Here is a 19,469-nt window from a genome sequence, read left to right on the forward strand (position 1 = left end):
TGGAGAAGGATTATCAAAATTTGTGCAGCAAGGTGGAGGCAGAAGTGAGATACCCGAGAGAAAGGTCCAAAGAGGACTGAGCTGCTTCATTTTGTCTGTGAGTTTACCTACACTCTAAGGGAACATGCTTAATGAACAATTTAAATAATAAATTCTCATTTTTTTCACCACTTATAGCACTACAGTCTCTTTACAAAGAGGAATACAGTTTTTTTACATGTCTCAGGGAGGAAGAAAGACACACAAAGCACCATAAAGACCACTCTGAAATTTGAGTTATAATATACAGCAAAGTGCCAGTCTTTCCACACTTAAAAAAACAGTTAAAAATCACTGTTCTTCAATGTTATAAGAAAGGTTCTGCTCCTGCTAAGTTCAGGAAAGAATTCACACTTCAGAAGGATTAACAGGGGCATGAGGGAAGCAAACAAAAGGTTCCTAACTTGCCCCCTCTGATGGCACCAATCTAATGGCTGAGGCCAAAGTTTGTTTCTTACTTCACTTTCTCCTTCCAGCTAACAAGCTTAATTTACTAACTGTGCCAAGAGAAAGAACTGTTCCTTTATTAATGAATTTCCAAAAAATGCATGAAAAAATGGTTTTTAGCTTCCCTGGCAGTCACTGTGTAGACTGTGCAGCTGGAGCATTAAACTTCACCAATTTTTTTGCCAAATATTTTAGACAACACTTTTTATAACGCATATTAGATGGCATAATTGTTAAAGCTTGTAATTGGTTGTTTTTTTCCTCAGCTCCTTTCCTCAAATTTAATAATGAACGGGGGTTTTGGCAGGGATTGGGTACATACAAAGAACAAACCATGAGTGTAAATGCTTTGAAGTAGTACAGGGAGTACTTTCCTGTCAATGACAAACTTGAGGAAAATTTTAAGTGCTCCTACATAGTGTCTAAAATGTTCTCAAAAGTAAAAAAAAAATTTCTCCTCTTCCAGCAATTCCAAAAGTCTGAAACCAAAATGGTAATTTACTTACCAAAAAGAATAAAATGCAAGCATGCACTTGAAAAACTCAAATATTTGCCACCTAAAACTTTTACTGACAGAACACACTGCTGAAAGAACATAAAACACTTGTGCAGTGTAAAACTGACAATAGTAAAGCAAATCACAACCTGATCTGCCTCCACAACTGCCAAGATAATGTCAGTAAAACAGATACTCAGTCTGAAAGGAGCTCTTTCCATAACTGCTACAATCAATATTACAGCAACGTGAAAATTAGTTTCACTTGTACTTTCATTAGTCTGACATCATGTATTTCCTACAAAGATACTGCCACCATGAGTCAGGTCAGACATAAATCCCATTCAGCTTCTCACATTCAGAATTTATTCACCTAATATGGCTGTGTATCAGGAACTATCACACTGCTGTGCTAAGCAAGAGATTCCTAAGTGCTTAGTGAGAGTCTATTAATTTCAATAAAATCTGAATAGTTAAAAAGAGGCATATTTAAGAGAAACAACATTTGTGACATTCTAAAATGTTATTGGCTGAACATTTCAGAAGAATATTATGGTGCTTTGCTAATGTCTGATTTTAGACAACCAGCACAGTAGGCAGCCACGATTCCACCCTCCAAACATTACCCAGGTTATAACCTGTCAGCTGGAGGTGCTACAACTGCAATAAGCATTTAGCAACTTCTTAATATCATTTTAATGCACTGAACAGAACAATTTCAATATTCAATGTACCCCTGGGTCTGAATATTGAATACAAGCCAGGAAGTCATGTACAATTTAAAACCTGACTTTACATGGCAGTGTATGGCAGAAAGGCTTCACTGCTACACAGAGCTCATGCTAAATTCCAGTTCTAGTTGCCTTCTCAGTTAAGCACAAGCTCAGAAGCCAGAACAAAGCCTTAACAACCTCTGCTGGTTAAGCTGAACAGCTACACTAACACCTGTGCTTGGAGAAAGGAGAGAATCCTGAGCCCTATGAACTGCATGTAGGACTTCAATTAAAATACCTCCAACTCATGACTACATGGTTAGCTCTATCTACTTCTTTGATTGATGGCTGAGACAGTGAAAAGAAACACTTTTAAATGCAATAAAATACAGATACTTCAAGGCAAGAAACAGAAAAAACAAGAAAGGTACAGGACTAAGGCTACATCCAAAAGTTAATCCCAAAAGTTAATTTTCCAAGAGGAGCAAAGTGTAAGGGCATCCAAGTGATCTAAAGCTACAGTGGTACTGAAACAGAACACTTAAAAAGAACAGTCATTCTCAACAGGCAATATGCCCTGACTCTATTCTTCATTTTTTCCTTCATTATTTTAAACATCAAAACCAGGCAAGGTGAGGGTGTGAACAAACAAACCTTTACAAAAATACACCAGACTACAACAAAATCCACTATATATTATAGGACTATAATTATTGCAGAAAAAAACCCCTCCCAGCTGTATGTAGAGAACTCAGGGTGGGCTGAGAACTGGAAAGGTACAGAAGGGTGGCACAAAACACCCCATGCTCACCTCTATCTCTCGGAGTTTGGCACGCTTTTCTTCGCTCATTTCTGAGTATTTGACTGATGACTTGGAGTCAGGCATTTCCTCTTTAATAGGGTTTGAATACATGTGCTGTTCTTCTGACTTAGAACTCTGTGTGTCTTCTTCATCTTCACTTTCTTCTTCTTGACTTTACAGAAAACACACAGAATTAACTAAGATGTCACAGATCTCTTAAGTATATATGAAATGTACTATTTCTCTTACTTAGTCTCTAGGATTAGTTATTAGTTTTGAAATCTGTTAAGTTAAATTATGTAAGTCTGTAGCTACAAATTAGTCTCCATCTGTGAGACAGATCTTTCTCATCTAATTAACTGTTGGTTTTTATGATTCACACAATTTACAGTTTTCATAGAAACAGAGTGCAGAAGAACTCATTAAATTTACAGTCATTAAATACATATCTATCTCAGCTACAAAAGGAAACCCACTCCTTCAGCAGAAGCTCTAAGTGCTGTAATGGTGCTTTCCAGGGATATTAGGTTTAACAGAAGAACAATATTTACTACTTTTGCTTTTGGGAGATAACCCTGAGAGATGGCAGATACCCAAAATTATATTCCCAGGCTGGCCACTAGAGTGCTGCAGGACTACATGCAATGCAGGAAGTATTTACAGCATTAACAGACCCTCTCAGCAAAGTAAAAGAGAACTCCAAACCACCTTCTGCTGGCATGGAGCCCATCAGCATCCAGTGAAACACCTCAAAACATGACTCACTGTGCCCTCTCAGCAGAAGAAAGAGGTTTAGATTCATTCATATATACCTGACAGCAAGATTTCCATACTATTATCTTAGCTCTTATTATTTGATGCTGAATTCTCAAATCAGCATAAATTCAATGATTATTGTTAGCAACTCTACCAAAAGATGTCATTTACCAGCTTAGAAAAAAATCATGTGAGCTGAAAGTATGCTGCACTAAAATCCTGAGTTTTCTCCATTTTCTAATTTTCCTACTCTCAAAATTTCATTTTTGTTCTACACATGTAGTAAATAACATATATATCTTATAAGTAGTTCCAAAGACACTCAACCTTAGATACATAAAATAAGTACGCTTTCATTAGAATGAAAAAGTATTTACTTTTGAATTTCCTCCTCCTCAGATTCTTCATGTTGGTCAAAAAGCTCCCATTTAGAAGTAGTAACGGCTACAAGAGACAGTAGGATAATTTTAACAACAAAAAAGCTACAACTTAATCTGAAAATTAGTATTTGTAACATAATTATAGTAAGATATACATAGTATATAACATACAATAAGAATTAGTGTGGTAAAATTTGCCAGCATCTAGCACTTTACAGAAATATTCAACCACCCCATTATGAGAATGTCTATGATTCACAGAGCTATTAATTCCCACTGCATATCGTATTCAGTAAATCCTTCAAAAGCAGACAAGCATTTGTCAGTTTGTACAACATTATCTTTCAAACCAAGATTTAAAAAGACTGCCAGCCACATGCTCACATTTTTGTTGTTTGTTTTCAGTATTTATTCTTAATCAACAGGAAATTACTTTTAAAGGTTGATCAGTTATTGAAGTAGAATAACTATGACAGAACACACCATTTTCCTTTTTGGTTAAAAATTCAGTGAACAAGCTACATGTTACATGAATCCTATTAGCATTTTAATACAGATCAGCTGAAAATAATCATTACATAAGTGACATTATGCTTTCAGTTTACTTCAGAAGAGATACTTTCAGAACTAACCTTGAGCTTCCAGTTCCGATTCATCCACTGCTTCCCACTTCGAAGGGGCAACCTTAAATATAGGTTCATTCTTTTTTGAGTCTTCAGCTGTATCCACTGGTGCAGAAAGAGACACAGAAAAATAGCTTAGAAAGCTTCTCAGAAGTTGAAACTAAAAAGTACTAAGATAACAGTCAGAACTAAACAATGAAACAGATTACACAATCTTAGTATTTGCAAAGCAAAGAAACTAGGGTTTAGATCTTGCTGGGTTACATCAGAAAACACCTCCTGTATTTCTGAAGCAATTACTATCCAAAGACAGTAGAGCATATTGAAATTAATCAACATTTTACAAAGTTCAATGCCAGATCAATTCTGGGCTGTATTTCTAAAAACTACACAGGAAGAAAAGATGCAAGACTGAAGAAGCAATCTGAAAGTTGAAACATTTCGTACAAGGAACTCCATCCAGATCATCATCCAGAGATTTAATTGGGACTCCATCCAGATCATCAATAGGAGCAGCATCAATAGGAATTCCATCCACATCTTCTAGTGGAGCACCATCGAGCTCTTCCTCAATGGGAGCACCATCAAGATCATCAGGTACTTCCTGAAAGCAAATAATAAGTCATTATTTCAAGCACAAATTTATACTGCTTTTCTTCACTTCCCCAATTATCAAATAATTTCTTTTTAAAGAAGCACTTTTATAAATACCGAAACCTCCAAAATACCTATCAACAATTTTTGCTAAGCAGTATAGTTGCTTATTGTAGAGAAAATAACACAACAATATCTTCCTTTAAAAAATTATAGGCAAAAACTTTAATTTGTCCACAATGTACTGGAAGCTTTCCAATACCTATATTCAAAAGAAGAGCTATTAAGTTGAGGTTTAGCTCAAAATCAATTAGATAAATCATACTTCCTTGATATGAAAGTTTCCCCAAGACCAGTAAAATGAACAACAGACACAAAGGGACCATTTAGCAGGAACATCAATTTAAGGAACACACAAATTATAAATACAGCTGTGTATTCTAACTTGTTAGGTACAGGCACTGTCCTTCATGTGTGTGTTCACCCTGCTTTTCCACTCCAAGAAATCAGCTTTAGTTAAATTATACTGCAGGTGTCCCTCCCACTGCTCTGAGAGGTATCTTTCCACAGAGTTACAAGGCCTGAAACTCCACTCAGAATTCAAAGACAGGTATTACAGAGCATTTCCAGCACAAAGAAAATTCCTGTCATTCTGCACTAGTCTTCGCTCTGAAACACTTTCACAATGTAACTCCACCACAGCACCTAATCTACAAGCAAGAAACACAAGAACAGAATAAACAGTATTTGCTTCTGAAAATGTTACACCTCTATTTAGGAGCAAGGACTTGGAAGAAAGAAAGGCTTATTCACCCTAAAAGAGAGAGCAAAAGAATCCTTGCTAGCTCTATTTTATATTAACACATTTATTCCCTGCCGTCTGCAGGCATCACTCCTGAGGTCACTCACCTCTGTTTCTTTATCTTCCATGATATTTACAAGTCCCAGGAAAATATTCTGTAGTTTGATCAGAAATGGTTCTGGATAGATTGCCCAGTCTTCCCACGCTCGGAAGCATGTCATCACCCGTTGCTAGAAGCAAGAGGAAAAAATAAATGCTAAAACATTTCTATTGAGAAATTTTATGTGATGGGAAAAAGATCACAGAGAACTACTACTGTAGGCAACTATTCTTAGGTAGTTCCATACTGAAGTATATTGCAACGATACCATACTGGGGAAGACTAGTAATTTTACAAAAATACGTATATAGGAACTACATTTTAAGTAATCTCACTTGGGTTTCATTTTCCCTTTAAATTCCTGTTACATTATCCATTTTGGCTGTTGCCAGTTCTACCCTGACAGTAAATTTCATTCTGCCCCCCAATGTTCAAAGCAGGTGCCTCTACCAAATGTAAGAGAAGATATCTGTTAGTAAAATAAAATAACTAAAATTAACATTGGCTTATACATATTATTGAACTTAAATTGTGTTCCTACTTTCATTTTATTTAGCCTGGAGAAGAGAAGGCTCTGGGGAGACCTTAGAGCCCCTTCCAGCACCCAAAGTCACTAAAACACACCTGGAGAAGGATTTCTTACAAGGACAGGTACTGACAAGAAAAGGGGGGAACGGCTTTAGGGTTGGCTTAGATTAGCTATTATCAAGAAATTATTCAGTGTGAAGGAGCTGTGGCAATGGCACAGGTTGCCCATGAAGCTGTGGCTGCCCCATCCCTAAAGTGTTCAAGGCCAGGCTGGATGGAGTTCTGAGCAACCTGGTTCAATGAAAGGTATTCCTGCCCATGGCAGGGGGCTGGAACAGCAGATCTTTAAAGTCCCTTCCAAAACCAAATCATTTTATCATTTTCCTTTTTAAAAAGCATATTTGAAAATATGTGTTTCAGTTCAAGTTTGACACACTAAATGTAACTGAAGATGTATATGTATTAAAGAAATCTTCCTCTCTTTAACATATAATTTAAGAAAGTTTTAAAACAGCAGATAACTAAAAATTGATTCTCAATCTAGAGCAATTGAGAGCAGAAGGAGGACAACCAGGATGAAGACCTTGATTCAGACAAACTAACTGCTCTGTAAGCTATGTATTTAAAGCTTCTGACTGAAAAACAAAAAGAAAAAAAGTGCAGAGACATCATGAAGAGAAAGACAGGGGTCAAGCATGAGAAGCAGAGAGCATTTGACCTCCAAAACCACTTTCAAGTACCCATGGTCAGACTGCTTATCAGAACTCTAAAATAAAGCCTGACGCAAAAAATAAAAGTTTAGAAGTAACTTTATGCTGTTCTGCCCAGGAGCTTCTTTCCCACACTGAGCACTTGCACACAAGTTCACTTCTGAAATTGAAATACAGGTGGCCCTGAACAGTAAGAAAGCTAGAAAGCCTTGTTTGCAATTCAAGTGATAGATTAGATATCCTCTCAACTCCACAACTGTAACCTACTGGTACACTTCAGCTGGCAGATGCTCGTTTCCTTCCTTCACTGCAAGGATATCCTTGCAAAAGAGAAAACTTTTTAAAAATTATTCTTTTAAAAGCCTAAATAGAGACCTTGATGTCTAAGCCATCTGATAGTATGTAATCTCTTGTGCAGGAACATCTATTTATGTGACTTCTATGTCATGTAAATAACAATGAAATACATACCTTGAAATTTTCAGACTGTAAATGGCCTTGTATTGTACGGTAAGTAGCATTGAGATCAGAGAATATCTGACATAATTTTGTTTCAAAACTAGAATTAAACATATACATTTCTTTAGTTAAACTTCGTAATATATGTTTTCTGGACATACACAATTCATGAAAATACCTGGGACATAGGACTCAAAAGCACAATGTTCTGATCCTTATAGTAGCCATGAACTGAACTATAAAGCAAATATGATTACTATATATTAAATCACCTTGGACAACAACAGAACTGTGAAGGGAGATCTTCACATCTGCTGCAGTCTCTTTATACACCCTGGAAAGATTGGAGGACGATAAAAGGAGTTTTACAACCTTAAATAAAATGAAAGAATTGTCTCAAAATTCAATCTGTATTTTAAAAAAATCTTAGTTATACTTGTATTCTAATTTATTCAGTGAGGCCCTCAATGAAAGCACAGTGAGCAACAGTTGCCCGGCTTCCCTTGAGCTTCTCACAATGTGCAAAAAATACACCAGCACAACACGGACACATTGCAACAGGAAACATCAACTGCAATCACTAGTTTTGTAACATGCTGAGTATTTCCCACCATGCTGCCCTAACATTAGAGAGACTCCAGGAACTAGACATAAACATTGAATATTACAAAGATACTGTCTCATGGACATTCTTCCTAAATTCTTCTCTGCAACTTAGAAAAAACTGCATTAATATCCCTTTATAGCTTATTCAAGGTTTATGGAAAGTTACACCACACTAATTTTAATTAAAATAAATCTGCTAAAAAATGTACTTCTTTTCTTGAACTATCTGCTATAGCATATCTTGAATATTATCTACAGCTCTTTCTGTCAAGAGGCATTCTCACCTTTATGGAGCTCCATGCAAAGGGTCCCTTGCATAGGGCACATACATTTTTTGCATTACCAACATGCTACATCTTACACATTTTCATGCAAACAGATATAAATATCATCAGTCTGTAATAGCAGTAGCACAGAAAAGTCTGAATTTCCCACAACCACGTTTATCCAGAGATGTACATACAGAGATGAATGTAAGAGAGGTTTTTTTAACAGCCAACCACCTAAAATATACTTACAATTTTCTATAGTAGGAAGCATTGGCAACTTTAGCTGAAGAGTTGTATAACACATCCGACACTAGATACAATCTTGCAATCTACAATAAAAATGGTCAAATTAAGGTAACTCCAATTTAAATTTTTCTGAAAATAAAAACCTTTTTTACTGAAAGAATACAAGACAGTTTAAACTATCTAATGAGAATTAAGTGTAGCACAGCTATATTATTAATGAACATGTTAAGAGGCAATTATGCCCCTGTAATGCTGTAGAGTACTAACTACTGTAACATATCACCACAGCACTACAAAGGAGAATCATGGCATTCCTCTTTTAATTTTCTCATTTGAATAGATCATTTCACTCATCTTAATTTCACAGTAAGGCAGAGTATTACTTACAAGCAACTTCAGAAAGAATAAAAAATATGTAACAAAATTCCACAGGAAGAGATGATACTAGAATTCAAGACCACACTTCAGTACAAAATCTCGACACTACCTGAAACTTATGAAATAATGCTTGTAAATTACATATACATGCTGCTAAGTGAGCTCTGCCCCCAAAATACAAGATTATAGAAAATCTCCACACCTTCTTAGGAAGAGGAGTCTTGAGGATGGACAGGGACTCTGTAATGCAGTCCACAATTTCTTCAGCAGCTTCTGCATTATTTAGACAGAAGACCATTGCATCACCAATGTCGTTCTTCCGAGGTGTTAACCCACGCAGGATTTCCTCTAGTTTGTCCCTCTGTCTGAAATACCAGGAATTTTAATACTTTCAATATGAAATGAAAAGTACTTTTGTGAATTTCCATTTAACAATGTTTATTTTGTTTTTCCATCTTTAGGAGAAAAGCAATTTTCAATATTTTTATATTCTTTTGCTTGAGTTCTTTAAGTGGTTCATGAATTTATATGTCCATATTACATAAAGTGCAAAAAATTCTCACTCAAGTCTTGATTACATACAGAAATTAAGGAAAAATACCTAAGAAATAACTTAATTAAGCACATCAGTATCACTAATAAAGTAATTCTCTTTCTGGATTTAGTTTAGGTTCAAACCAAATGGATAAATCTAAAGCATGCAAATCATTTCTGCTACAAAATAAGAAACACTAGATTCAGAAAGTGAGTAAATAAACAACTTCTTCACATTTTTCCTGACCTCCATATGAGAGAAATTTTTTAAAATAATCTTTTTCTGAGCCTTTCTAAAAGAAGGTATAAGAAACAAACTGTGTATTAAAACCTACAGAAGCATGACTGTTGTGGTAATTATGATGAGAAGAATAAAACAGAAAAAAAATTCCACATGTTAGTAACACATTTGTAACAACAACAGCAAAATTAGGAAAAGCAAGTCTCTATTTCCAGTGCCACAGCCACCCCCAGTATACTTAAAAGCAAAGAACTCTGATGGATCTCTCTCTTCCTGTTTATTAACAACAGCTCCCAATTTTAATTTCTGATTAACAGTATCAGTGAGTTTAAGATTACAGCAACAGTTTAGTTTGTGAGGTCCTAACAATGTTGAGAAAGATGCTACATATCCTCAGCTACAGACAGCAGCAGAAAAAGGGGAAAAACTCTCATCTTCCTAATCCCTTTCAAATTAAGCGTTCATAACATTGGAATGAAAGGTTCAGTGATGACAAAGCTAACCAAATCAAGAATGTATCAGCTACAGGTATGATCAGAAACACTGAGGCGAAGAGACACTTACAGAATACTATGACAAGTACGACAGCTCAGGGGATGACACCTCAGAGCTACAAAACCACAAAGGACAAACCCAGGCAGCCCTGCTATCAAGGCAGCACCATCCATCAATGGTGGTACTTACTCTTCCTTGAGTGCACCCTTCTTGTTTGGTTCCTCCACAAACGCTTCCGTCTCTTGCTCTTCTGACATCCCATGCAAGTATGGATTCAACGGTGGTGGCCTCCAGAAGGATCCATTTTTGAACATGCGGAAATCTTCTGTCCTCCACTTGGTTGGAGCATCCCCCTGTGAAAAAAAACAGAAGTATTTTTACTTTGGTGTTATTTCACTTCACTATGCTTGAAGCTATGAACTATTATGAAAATTCTACTTGCCTGAAGAATTGAATAAAGCTTCCATCTGTAATATACATGGGCTGGAGTCTGGTTTTCAAATAAAAACCTAAACCAAAGAGCAAAGAAAATACATAGAGCATATTACAAATCTTGAACTGACAAAAATTTAAAGGAAACAATAACAAAAACCCCAACCAAACCCTGTTCAGAATCCCACCCCAGCTGCAGAGAGAACACAAGGAGCTAAAATCATGTACACCCACAGCACAGTCAGGCAGAACATGTGCAACTGCTCCACACACTCATACACAAACACACATGCCATGTGCAGAGAGCAGAGCTCCCCAAAGGCACAGCACTGCTCAGAACTCAAGAGCAGAACAAAGAGGGTCAGAAAGAACAACTGTGCAACCTCACAGCAAAGCAGAAGAATCATCAGTGCAGACACTACAGGAGCAGCTGCAGCCTCAGCACAAGTGATGCAGGAGTTTGCAGTTGCATAGTGAGGTCATCAAATACTAAATGACTTGAAGTTTTCCACCAGTAAATTGTCTGGCAGAGCACTGGCAACATCTGATGGAGGATGTGGGGAACAAGCAGCCCATTTTTAACGGCCAGGATATTTTCACCTGCATATCTTCTCACTTTACATATAAAAATCATAATGAAGCACTTCAAATTTACTGCAAACAAAACACTGCTAAAAAGTCATTTAACATTTCCCTCAAAACCTTTTTGAGAGACTGCACTTCACAAGAAATTTAGAAACTGGTCCTTTTGTATTCCATTAAGGACAAGTGGTCAAAATTCTCAAAACTTCCCTATGTCAGCTGAAGTTTAATGCTATTTTAATTGACATAGAAGAAAAATTACTCCCAGCTCTTGCTAAAGGTTACAAAATAGGCTCCAGGAAGAACAGACCTTACATTGAGTTTCTCTGTTTGGGGATGGAGGATTTTTTTTTTTTTAGAACATATGCTACTGCTTCAACTGACTGTGAATCCCTCAAAAGAGTATGTGTTGAATGGCATTTATTAAAATATATAGAAATTTATTACATAGTGAGTGTACTATTTTACTTATTTGTATGTACACATTAGTAACAATTGGAATAAAAGTGTGTTCTGCCTTATAAAAGGATTGTACAGCCATAGGTGTGATTTGTAAAGTTTGCATCTGCACACAAAGATAGACCCAGCAGAAGTCAGTCTTATTAGTATTTGGAGAATGCAGAGTATTAACAAGAGTGAAACCAGCAGGTGTTATTTGCAAGGGAAGCAATGCAATAAGCACCTGAACATTGGGTTGTTGATTTCTCGATTCATGATCATGGCTTCGAACATGGGCCCTTCCCGAACCACAAACTCTATCATTCGATGGATCAAAGCGAGCAAATTCCTACAACAACAACACAGTTAAAGAAAAATTGATTCAGACCTAACACTATATAAAACTACACTCCACCTAAGATACTACAACTGTGCAGGAGATTATTTTGCTGTATTGTTAAGAAATCTGCATAAAAGGTAAGGCAACATGGAACATATTATAGCTTTGCATCACAGACACGGGCATTCTAAAAAATCAAACCATGCCTAGCAGTGGTGGAGTAAGAATTTAAGAGACCTCCTTCCTGAATTTCCATGTCTTAGCCTACAACCAAGTCTTGCTTAGCAGAAACCTGACACACAAATATGGGCACTTGAGCACCAAAGTACAATTAGCTATCAAAAACTAAGCCCTCATCTACATTGTCTAGAAGTAAGACTGAAGTGTTAGCTGAAGTTCCACAGGGGAACTAGTGGCTGAATATTCTGCTCAAAATAAAACACACATGCTTCTGAATGTTCAATACAATCTGAATTCAGCTTTCAAACTATTCAAGTATGAAAGGAAAAGCAAATAGCCTTCTTGATGCAAAACAGGGCAATGTATTTATTAAATTTAGATCTTATCTTTTTGGTCAAGACTCGATTACTGGCATAGAACAAAACTGTCCATTCTTTTATGTCATAGCATCCCATGTTCCCTCCCTCAGACACACAACAGAACTAAATCACAATTTAAAAAAAATAAAAATCTGTATTCCTTCATTCAGCACTACATCCTGAGACAGGCAAGAAGTGGATGTGAAGTGCACATTTTTCAATGCAGAGTCACTTCTAACCATGCTAACAGGAGACAGTCAGAAAAGCTTTATCAAAAACAGTGATAGCCAGTTTCCACCCCTTTGGGGTTTTATGGAAACAGTGTCCTGAGTTTTTAAAATAGATTACCTACACATGCCAAAAGCTTCACAGTACGTGTCCTTTGAATGTGATGCAAGCCCAAAAAAATACAGATTTTTGCATTTTTAAATTTCTTTTCTTAGATGCAACAAATGAGTATTGGATTTTTACATGTAATTCATTAGATTTCCATATAGCACTTTTTAAATGACTAAAATTCCATAAATTTTACATTGTAAAGTTGCAGAATTTTCTATTACTTCTTAGCACTGAAGTGACTGTTTTCTACCATGAGTATTACAAGTTCTGCCACAGATATAATGCACTAGATTAAAAAAAAAATCAACTTAAAAAATAGTAATAATAGAATAGTAATAGAATCCTACCCCAGCCATCTGCAAGTGCTCTTTTAAGCCATCTAGCACTGAATCTACATTTGCCTTAAATACTACACAAATAAAATCAAACAGCTACCAGTTCAATTTTCCTGTCTGCTTTTTATAATCCCAGAAACACTGCAAAGAGGAGATAGTTTCATCAATTCTGTAGCCATTTTATTTACAGCAGTGTTCTGAAAGTCTGAACAGCCAGACTCTTCTTGTTATATGAACTGTATTTGAAAACATCAGCAAGAAACAAATGTACAATAGCTTTCAAGCCTCTGAGCTATGACAGCATTCATTTATTTTAAGGCAAATCCAGTGTGATCACTTCTGGCTTCCTGCAAATCATCACTGGTTTTCATCTAATTTTTCCTTCATCAAGTAAAATCTAGTTGTGTAAGAGCAGCTTATGCTTGAAGAAGAACATCTGCTTCATAAGACCTCCAATGTATGAAAATAGATTCAGCTCATCCCATATCTGAAATGCTACAGGCATTTTGGTATGCAAGATGTGACTACTTGGAAGTGAATTTCTCAAAAAAAAAAAATTATTATACATACTCAAGGTTTGCTGTTTACTAAGAACAAAGAGATGTGAAAAATAGTATTGAAAATTTCTAATCAAAGGAGAATAATTAAACCTATTATCCCACTGAAGTCAGTCAAAATTTCTGCATGATGGGATGCACTGAGTAAGGAATGGTCTTAGCAATTATCACTGACAACTTCCAAAATCAGCAGGAAAAGAATTATTAGAAGTGTTTTCAAATACAATTCATTTAACATGAGTTCTTATCATGTAGGCTTTTAAAATGCTACAGTAAATAAAATGGACATGGAAAATTAAAAATTTTTCTCTGCCAGCTACTCTGTGAGCACTGTACAGTTTTACAAGTACTTGTTCTGCTACTCAGTATGTTTCTCAAATCAAGACTCCTGGTTGGTCGCCCCAATTATTCAAGTTTCTACCCAACAAAAATTGTACTGTCTTAAAATTCCATCAAAAACGCAGTACATTGGACATGTACTGACAAGTTTGTTAATGCACAACAACCAGCTCAGAAATCTCCTTCTTCCCCCTCCCCCCACACGAAAAAAAGAAAAAAGGGACTTTGTGACAATTAAGACAATGTAGTAAAAAACCCATAGTGCATTATTTTAAAAGGTCATTTAGCTTAAGTTGGCCAACAAAAAAAGGTTTTTCAGTTATAATAAAACCACATTTATTGGAGCCGATCGTACCAATGTCTGGTCAAAAACTGTATACTTTCCCAATCCATCCCATGATGTTTTCCTGGTCCCCCGCTGCCGCAGACAGTTCAGCTGGTGTTGCTCACCAAGGCCAATGTCAAAGAGAATTTGGTAATCTTTTGTGCTTCTTTACTTTTAAAACAGTGTTGTGTTCCTATGTTTGGGAAAAGGCTTTAGCTTAACTGAGCAAGAGTATACCTAGACTAGCGTGAAGGTAGGAACAGTGATGGGGACCAAAATGGAAAAATATTCTTGCAATAATACAAAAGTGACAAAAATTATTAACTGCTACATTTAAAAAAATAGCAGAATCAAAAGTGAACTGGCCTCAATGGAAGTGGTTAAAAAATGAACAAGTCAAAAAAAAAAAAAAAAGGAAAGAAAAAAGAAAGAAAAAAAGAAAAACCCAAGAAAAAATAAAATTAAAAAAAAAATCCCACAGCTGCATCCCCATATGCAGAGGTTAATGTCAGGGCTTAGGCTGCATCTGTAAGACAGTGTTTCACCCTAGTGTTCACTCACAAAATTACCCTGCATCACTTTCTAGGGATCAAATTAAATGCAAAAGATAATTACTTAAGTCTACCCTCAAAAAAACCCCAAAAGCAGTTAATAAGACAAGAATAGTTAGACTGCAAACCACACACATTTCTTTTAACTGTTATAAAATAACCATTGCTCAGTCAAGCCATTACCTTTTCCACAACATCACCATTTTTCTTTAAAATTCCGAAGGGGAAATTTTCTATATTTAGATCAGTAATAATAAAGAAAAACATGTACCTTTCTGTTGGGATAACCACTTTGACTATGGCTTGCGACAGAGTCTGTATATGAAGTCACATCAGATAATAAACATAGAATATGTGAGTATTGTTAACAAGTAACAAGCAAAAATATACATATGCAATGAAAATACTACACATCTATCACAAACTTTGCAGGCAATCACTGCTGTGAAGTTATAACTAAGCAATTACACAAAATTCAAATGGTTGTGGCAGTGAACCATGAAGGTTCACCAATTGCAAAGTATCAGAACATTCCTGTCAGAATGTACATTGAGGCACTGAATAGGAACTATGCTGAATATATAAGAAAGGAGTTGTTACGTTTATGAAAAGATTCTAAACTATTTGACTTGGATCACGTTGGTATTACTTTATTCCCAAGTCTTACAAAAAACAGCCCTGGCATTAAAGTGTCATTCAAAGAATCAATAAATTCTTACAAATGTAAATCAAGTTGGTGATTTCAAGATACTTACCCTTTTATCAGCTAATATTCCACAAAAAGAAAAGTTTGAAAACTGACTCCATAAGTAGCATAAAATACTTACTCAATGTCCAGATTAATTACCTTCTATACAAAATACATCAACTCTTCTAGGGTAAAAATAATGCTACCCAAATTAAAATGTAGGATTTTCTATAAGGAAAACAATTTAGATACTGCAATTTGGCAGCCAAGAAAATGGGGGGACGTAGGAGAAAAAAATCCAGGGAGCCTGGAGGGGGAAAATGATAGCCAGATTTTAAGCAGCACTAAATTAACCAAGAGCCAATATATTGTACCCTAACACAGACATGAAACAGAGCTTCAGGAATTAAGTAGGTTCCCTTGGGCTACAGCAGGGAGCCAGATTTTGCAGGCTAAGGGCTGCCAAAGTCAGCGTGAACAATGCAAATCTATGAAGCCATTGAAATACTGTCACAGATGTAGTATTTAACAATGAGATACGGCCCAGGGTACTGTAAGTTACCTTCTCAAAATCCTCCTTGTTTTTTGGTGGTGGTAGCATTGGAGCATTGGGATTCTTCAACCTCTCCCTAGGCTGGGCATTGAAGGGCAGTCCTGACGGGGGCGGCGGCAGGGTGTGCTCCATCATGGAGGGCGGAATATAGATGGGATGTGGTGGGATAGGAACAGCTTTGCCCCAGCCCAGCTTCATTTCAAACGACATTATCATCTTGCCTGAAAAAGTGAAAAAAAACCCCTTCATTACCATGTTATAAACTGGTTCTGCATCACTTGGGATTTCCCCTTGCTAAGTGCAACATTTAGGTTTGCCTGCCACCGTTTACCTTTTGCTTACATTGTTGATTACTGTTACTACATCTATCAGACTACAACACAGGCTAATGAAGGCCTATTACACAAAATGTTTTATTAGTCTTCCCCCAATGTCTGTCTTCAGGACACTACAGTACACAATTACTATTGTTTGGCAATATTCAGCTGCCAGTAGAACAGTCAAGTGTAAACTCACTACTGGTCTGGTATCTACTGGAGTTACAGAACACATCTCACTTGGCTGATAAAACAACCTGAAAACGTGCTTACAGTCTGCAAAGATAATTACAGCCCTAAACTGAGAAACCTGTTTACCATTTAAATTCTTCAATGCTCTTTCAGCATCTCTTCTGTTCATAAAGGCAACAAAGCCACAATTTCTTTCTCTTGCTCTTTCTTCATCAGTTCTTGGCCACATAATTTTAACACTCGCTAATGGTCCAAAGCGGCCAAATTCTTGACATAACATCTCTTCATTCATCTACATGAAAAAGAGGTAAAAATTAACATTTTGCCACTGTAATTCTGTGACAGCTGTTTGCATTATTGTCCAAATGCCAAAATTTTCATTTTTTTATTTTTTTGACATAACATAACTTCACTGATAGCTCCCCAATGCAATCTACTGCAGAAACAAGAATCTAAAAAATTGCACTTTTAACTGAGCACACTCAAATGTCTGAGGTATGATCCACCTCGCTTAGGGATATCAATGGAAAAAAAATTTTAACTGAGCTAGAGATTGGCAGTCTAAACTTGAAGTTTGCAGCATTATGTTCAGAGCACTTATTCCAATGAATATTGCAAAAAAATTTGTCTGGGCCCAAAAATGCTAACACTGCACTCCCTGGCTCCAAACTCACCTGAGGATTGATGTTTCCCAGATACAAGTTTGTTGTGCTTGGATCTCCAACATCATGTGACCCTGGTGCATAATCATCCAGTACTAAAATACAGGAAAACAACAAACAAAAAAAGAAGTCATAATCCCTGCTATGCATTTAAACGACAACATTAAATTGAGTAAGAAAAGAATCTGTATTACCACCAGACGATCTGTTTCTTCTTGAAGGAGCATCCACTGAATATAGAGAAGAAAAATATGTACAATTTAGTCTACAAATCTTGTAGCCCAGACTAACATAAAAAAATAACATCTACTTACTTGAACGCCGCTGCCCATCTGAGTCAGACTGGGGTGGTTCGAAACGACTCAATCTACCTTTTGTTTTGTGCCTTTCATCACGCTCCTCCTGGATTCTAAGAAGCAAGTTTAAAGTCAGCAACAACTTAAAACCATTCTGAAGTTTTTATTCTAAAATTTTGAGTTGACCAAAAAATTATGAGAATTTTCAATATGAAACAATGAGTTTGTTAGAACTTCCAAGTTGCCAGTATGTCTGAACTTCTGTTTCATCAACTGGAATATATCTACCAGAAACATTCCAGCTGCATGCTTCCTCATTCATATTGTCAGGGTATTTCATTCTCAAACAAAACTGGAAATAAGAACTGTGCTCTGAAAAAGCGACTCCAATTCCACATCCAACTGCCAGAGATCCACAGACCACTCAGGGGACTTTTCAAGATGCACACAACTCCTCAGTGTCTAGTTATGCTTCCAGCTTTTCTAAGCCTTACTCAGAGGCACATCCACATGACTATTTCCAGAATAAACTGGATTTCATCTCAGTTTCTAACTCTGAGGACAGTACTCACAAGTATTTGGTGCCCTGCAGTCTGGCCTTAAATCCGGATATGAAGATACTGAATCCCAGGATACAGCGATGTTCCTTCAACTCATTTACACCAACTAAGGAACATGCAGCAGTGAGGCTCAGGCACTCCTCACAAAAGCCACACGTGGGTTTAGAATGTTGTACCTACTGCTTTCTAATGCACAGAGATTCATTTGTTTTCCATCACTAGCAGCAGGATAAATAGATGGCACTCAGATGCTCTTTGTTGTATTCCAACACATATGGAAGTGAAACAACCTGCTTTTTCAAGCATTATCCAACTTGCTTTTAATACTATCTAAGTTGAAGTCTCTAGACTTGAAGCACAATTCTTATTTCTGCATTATACAAAAGCTCAGCCTTCTCCTACAAATTCCTCTGGATACAGTTTAGAAACACTGACAAAGCTCACTCTTGTCAAGAGTGACAGACATTTCATACTGCACCAATCTCTCTGCTACACCCCTGTACTGGGCAGGTTTTGGTAGTGGGGGGATACAGGGGGGGGCTCTGTGAGAAGCTGCCAGAAGCTTCCACCTGGCAGATAAAGCCAACACCAGCCAGCTCCAAGATGGACCCAACAATGGCCAAGCCCATCAGCAATGGCATTGATTAAGCCTAGCTAAGTTCTTTTAAGCTAATTAGCTATACCATTTCCCAGGCATTTGAGGAAGAAAAAAAATAAAAACCTTCCTTTGAAGACAACTTAGCAAGAATGATCTTAAATACTGGCAAGGCAAAAACCCTGGACTTTGTTTATTTACAGTAAAAACTAGCAAACTTACTGCTTTAATTCTTCTTTAAAAAGTTCCAAATTACTCTTTTTCTTTTCCTTCTCTCCTTTCTTCAAAGGCTAAAATTAAAGATATATAAAACAACATTTCAGAAGACAAAATGAACAGAATTAAAAATAACATAACAAAACCATAGATAATTTCCATGCATATTTTACCCACAGCTTTCAAACCAAGTAACTACAGGAGAAAAAAACAATGAAAAAAAACCAAAGCAACAACCAAACAGACTTGAAACATTCAGACTGAGCGCTATCAAACACAAAGCTAGAAAATAAAAATTCAGAATAGTTGAAAATAAATTTGTTACTTCTCATTCTCACAATGCAGCACATATGATCAAACACTCTCTCTACGACATAAACATTTAAAATAACTGT

The 19,469-nt window shown here is 36.5% G+C and overlaps 1 protein-coding gene across 10 annotated transcripts in view; it reads right to left on the reverse strand.

Moving 5' to 3' along the window:
- Window positions 1-19,469, reverse strand: part of U2SURP (U2 snRNP associated SURP domain containing) — a 42,991-nt gene that overhangs the window by 9,867 nt on the left and 13,655 nt on the right. For 6 of the 10 annotated variants that reach the window (XM_059479197.1, XM_059479196.1, XM_059479193.1 and 3 more), the window contains 18 exons: window positions 19,081-19,148; window positions 17,722-17,816; window positions 17,602-17,637; window positions 17,420-17,502; window positions 16,872-17,037; window positions 16,246-16,457; window positions 15,267-15,310; window positions 11,915-12,019; window positions 10,661-10,727; window positions 10,408-10,571; window positions 9,151-9,313; window positions 8,574-8,653; window positions 7,462-7,549; window positions 5,760-5,882; window positions 4,704-4,860; window positions 4,266-4,361; window positions 3,631-3,697; window positions 2,507-2,669 (listed from right to left, as the gene is read on the reverse strand). In XM_059479197.1, coding sequence (XP_059335180.1) covers window positions 2,507-2,669; window positions 3,631-3,697; window positions 4,266-4,361; window positions 4,704-4,860; window positions 5,760-5,882; window positions 7,462-7,549; window positions 8,574-8,653; window positions 9,151-9,313; window positions 10,408-10,571; window positions 10,661-10,727; window positions 11,915-12,019; window positions 15,267-15,310; window positions 16,246-16,457; window positions 16,872-17,037; window positions 17,420-17,502; window positions 17,602-17,637; window positions 17,722-17,816; window positions 19,081-19,148 — 1,977 coding nt within the window. Of the gene's footprint in view, window positions 1-2,506; window positions 2,670-3,630; window positions 3,698-4,265; window positions 4,362-4,703; window positions 4,861-5,759; window positions 5,883-7,461; window positions 7,550-8,573; window positions 8,654-9,150; window positions 9,314-10,407; window positions 10,572-10,660; window positions 10,728-11,914; window positions 12,020-14,474; window positions 14,781-15,266; window positions 15,311-16,245; window positions 16,458-16,871; window positions 17,038-17,419; window positions 17,503-17,601; window positions 17,638-17,721; window positions 17,817-19,080; window positions 19,149-19,469 lie in introns of those variants that run through there. The other 4 variants (XM_059479195.1, XM_059479192.1, XM_059479199.1 and 1 more) reach the window with 3 other exon arrangements.

This window comes from Ammospiza nelsoni, chromosome 10 (assembly GCF_027579445.1).
Source record: "Ammospiza nelsoni isolate bAmmNel1 chromosome 10, bAmmNel1.pri, whole genome shotgun sequence".
Taxonomy (NCBI): Eukaryota; Metazoa; Chordata; class Aves; order Passeriformes; family Passerellidae; genus Ammospiza; species Ammospiza nelsoni.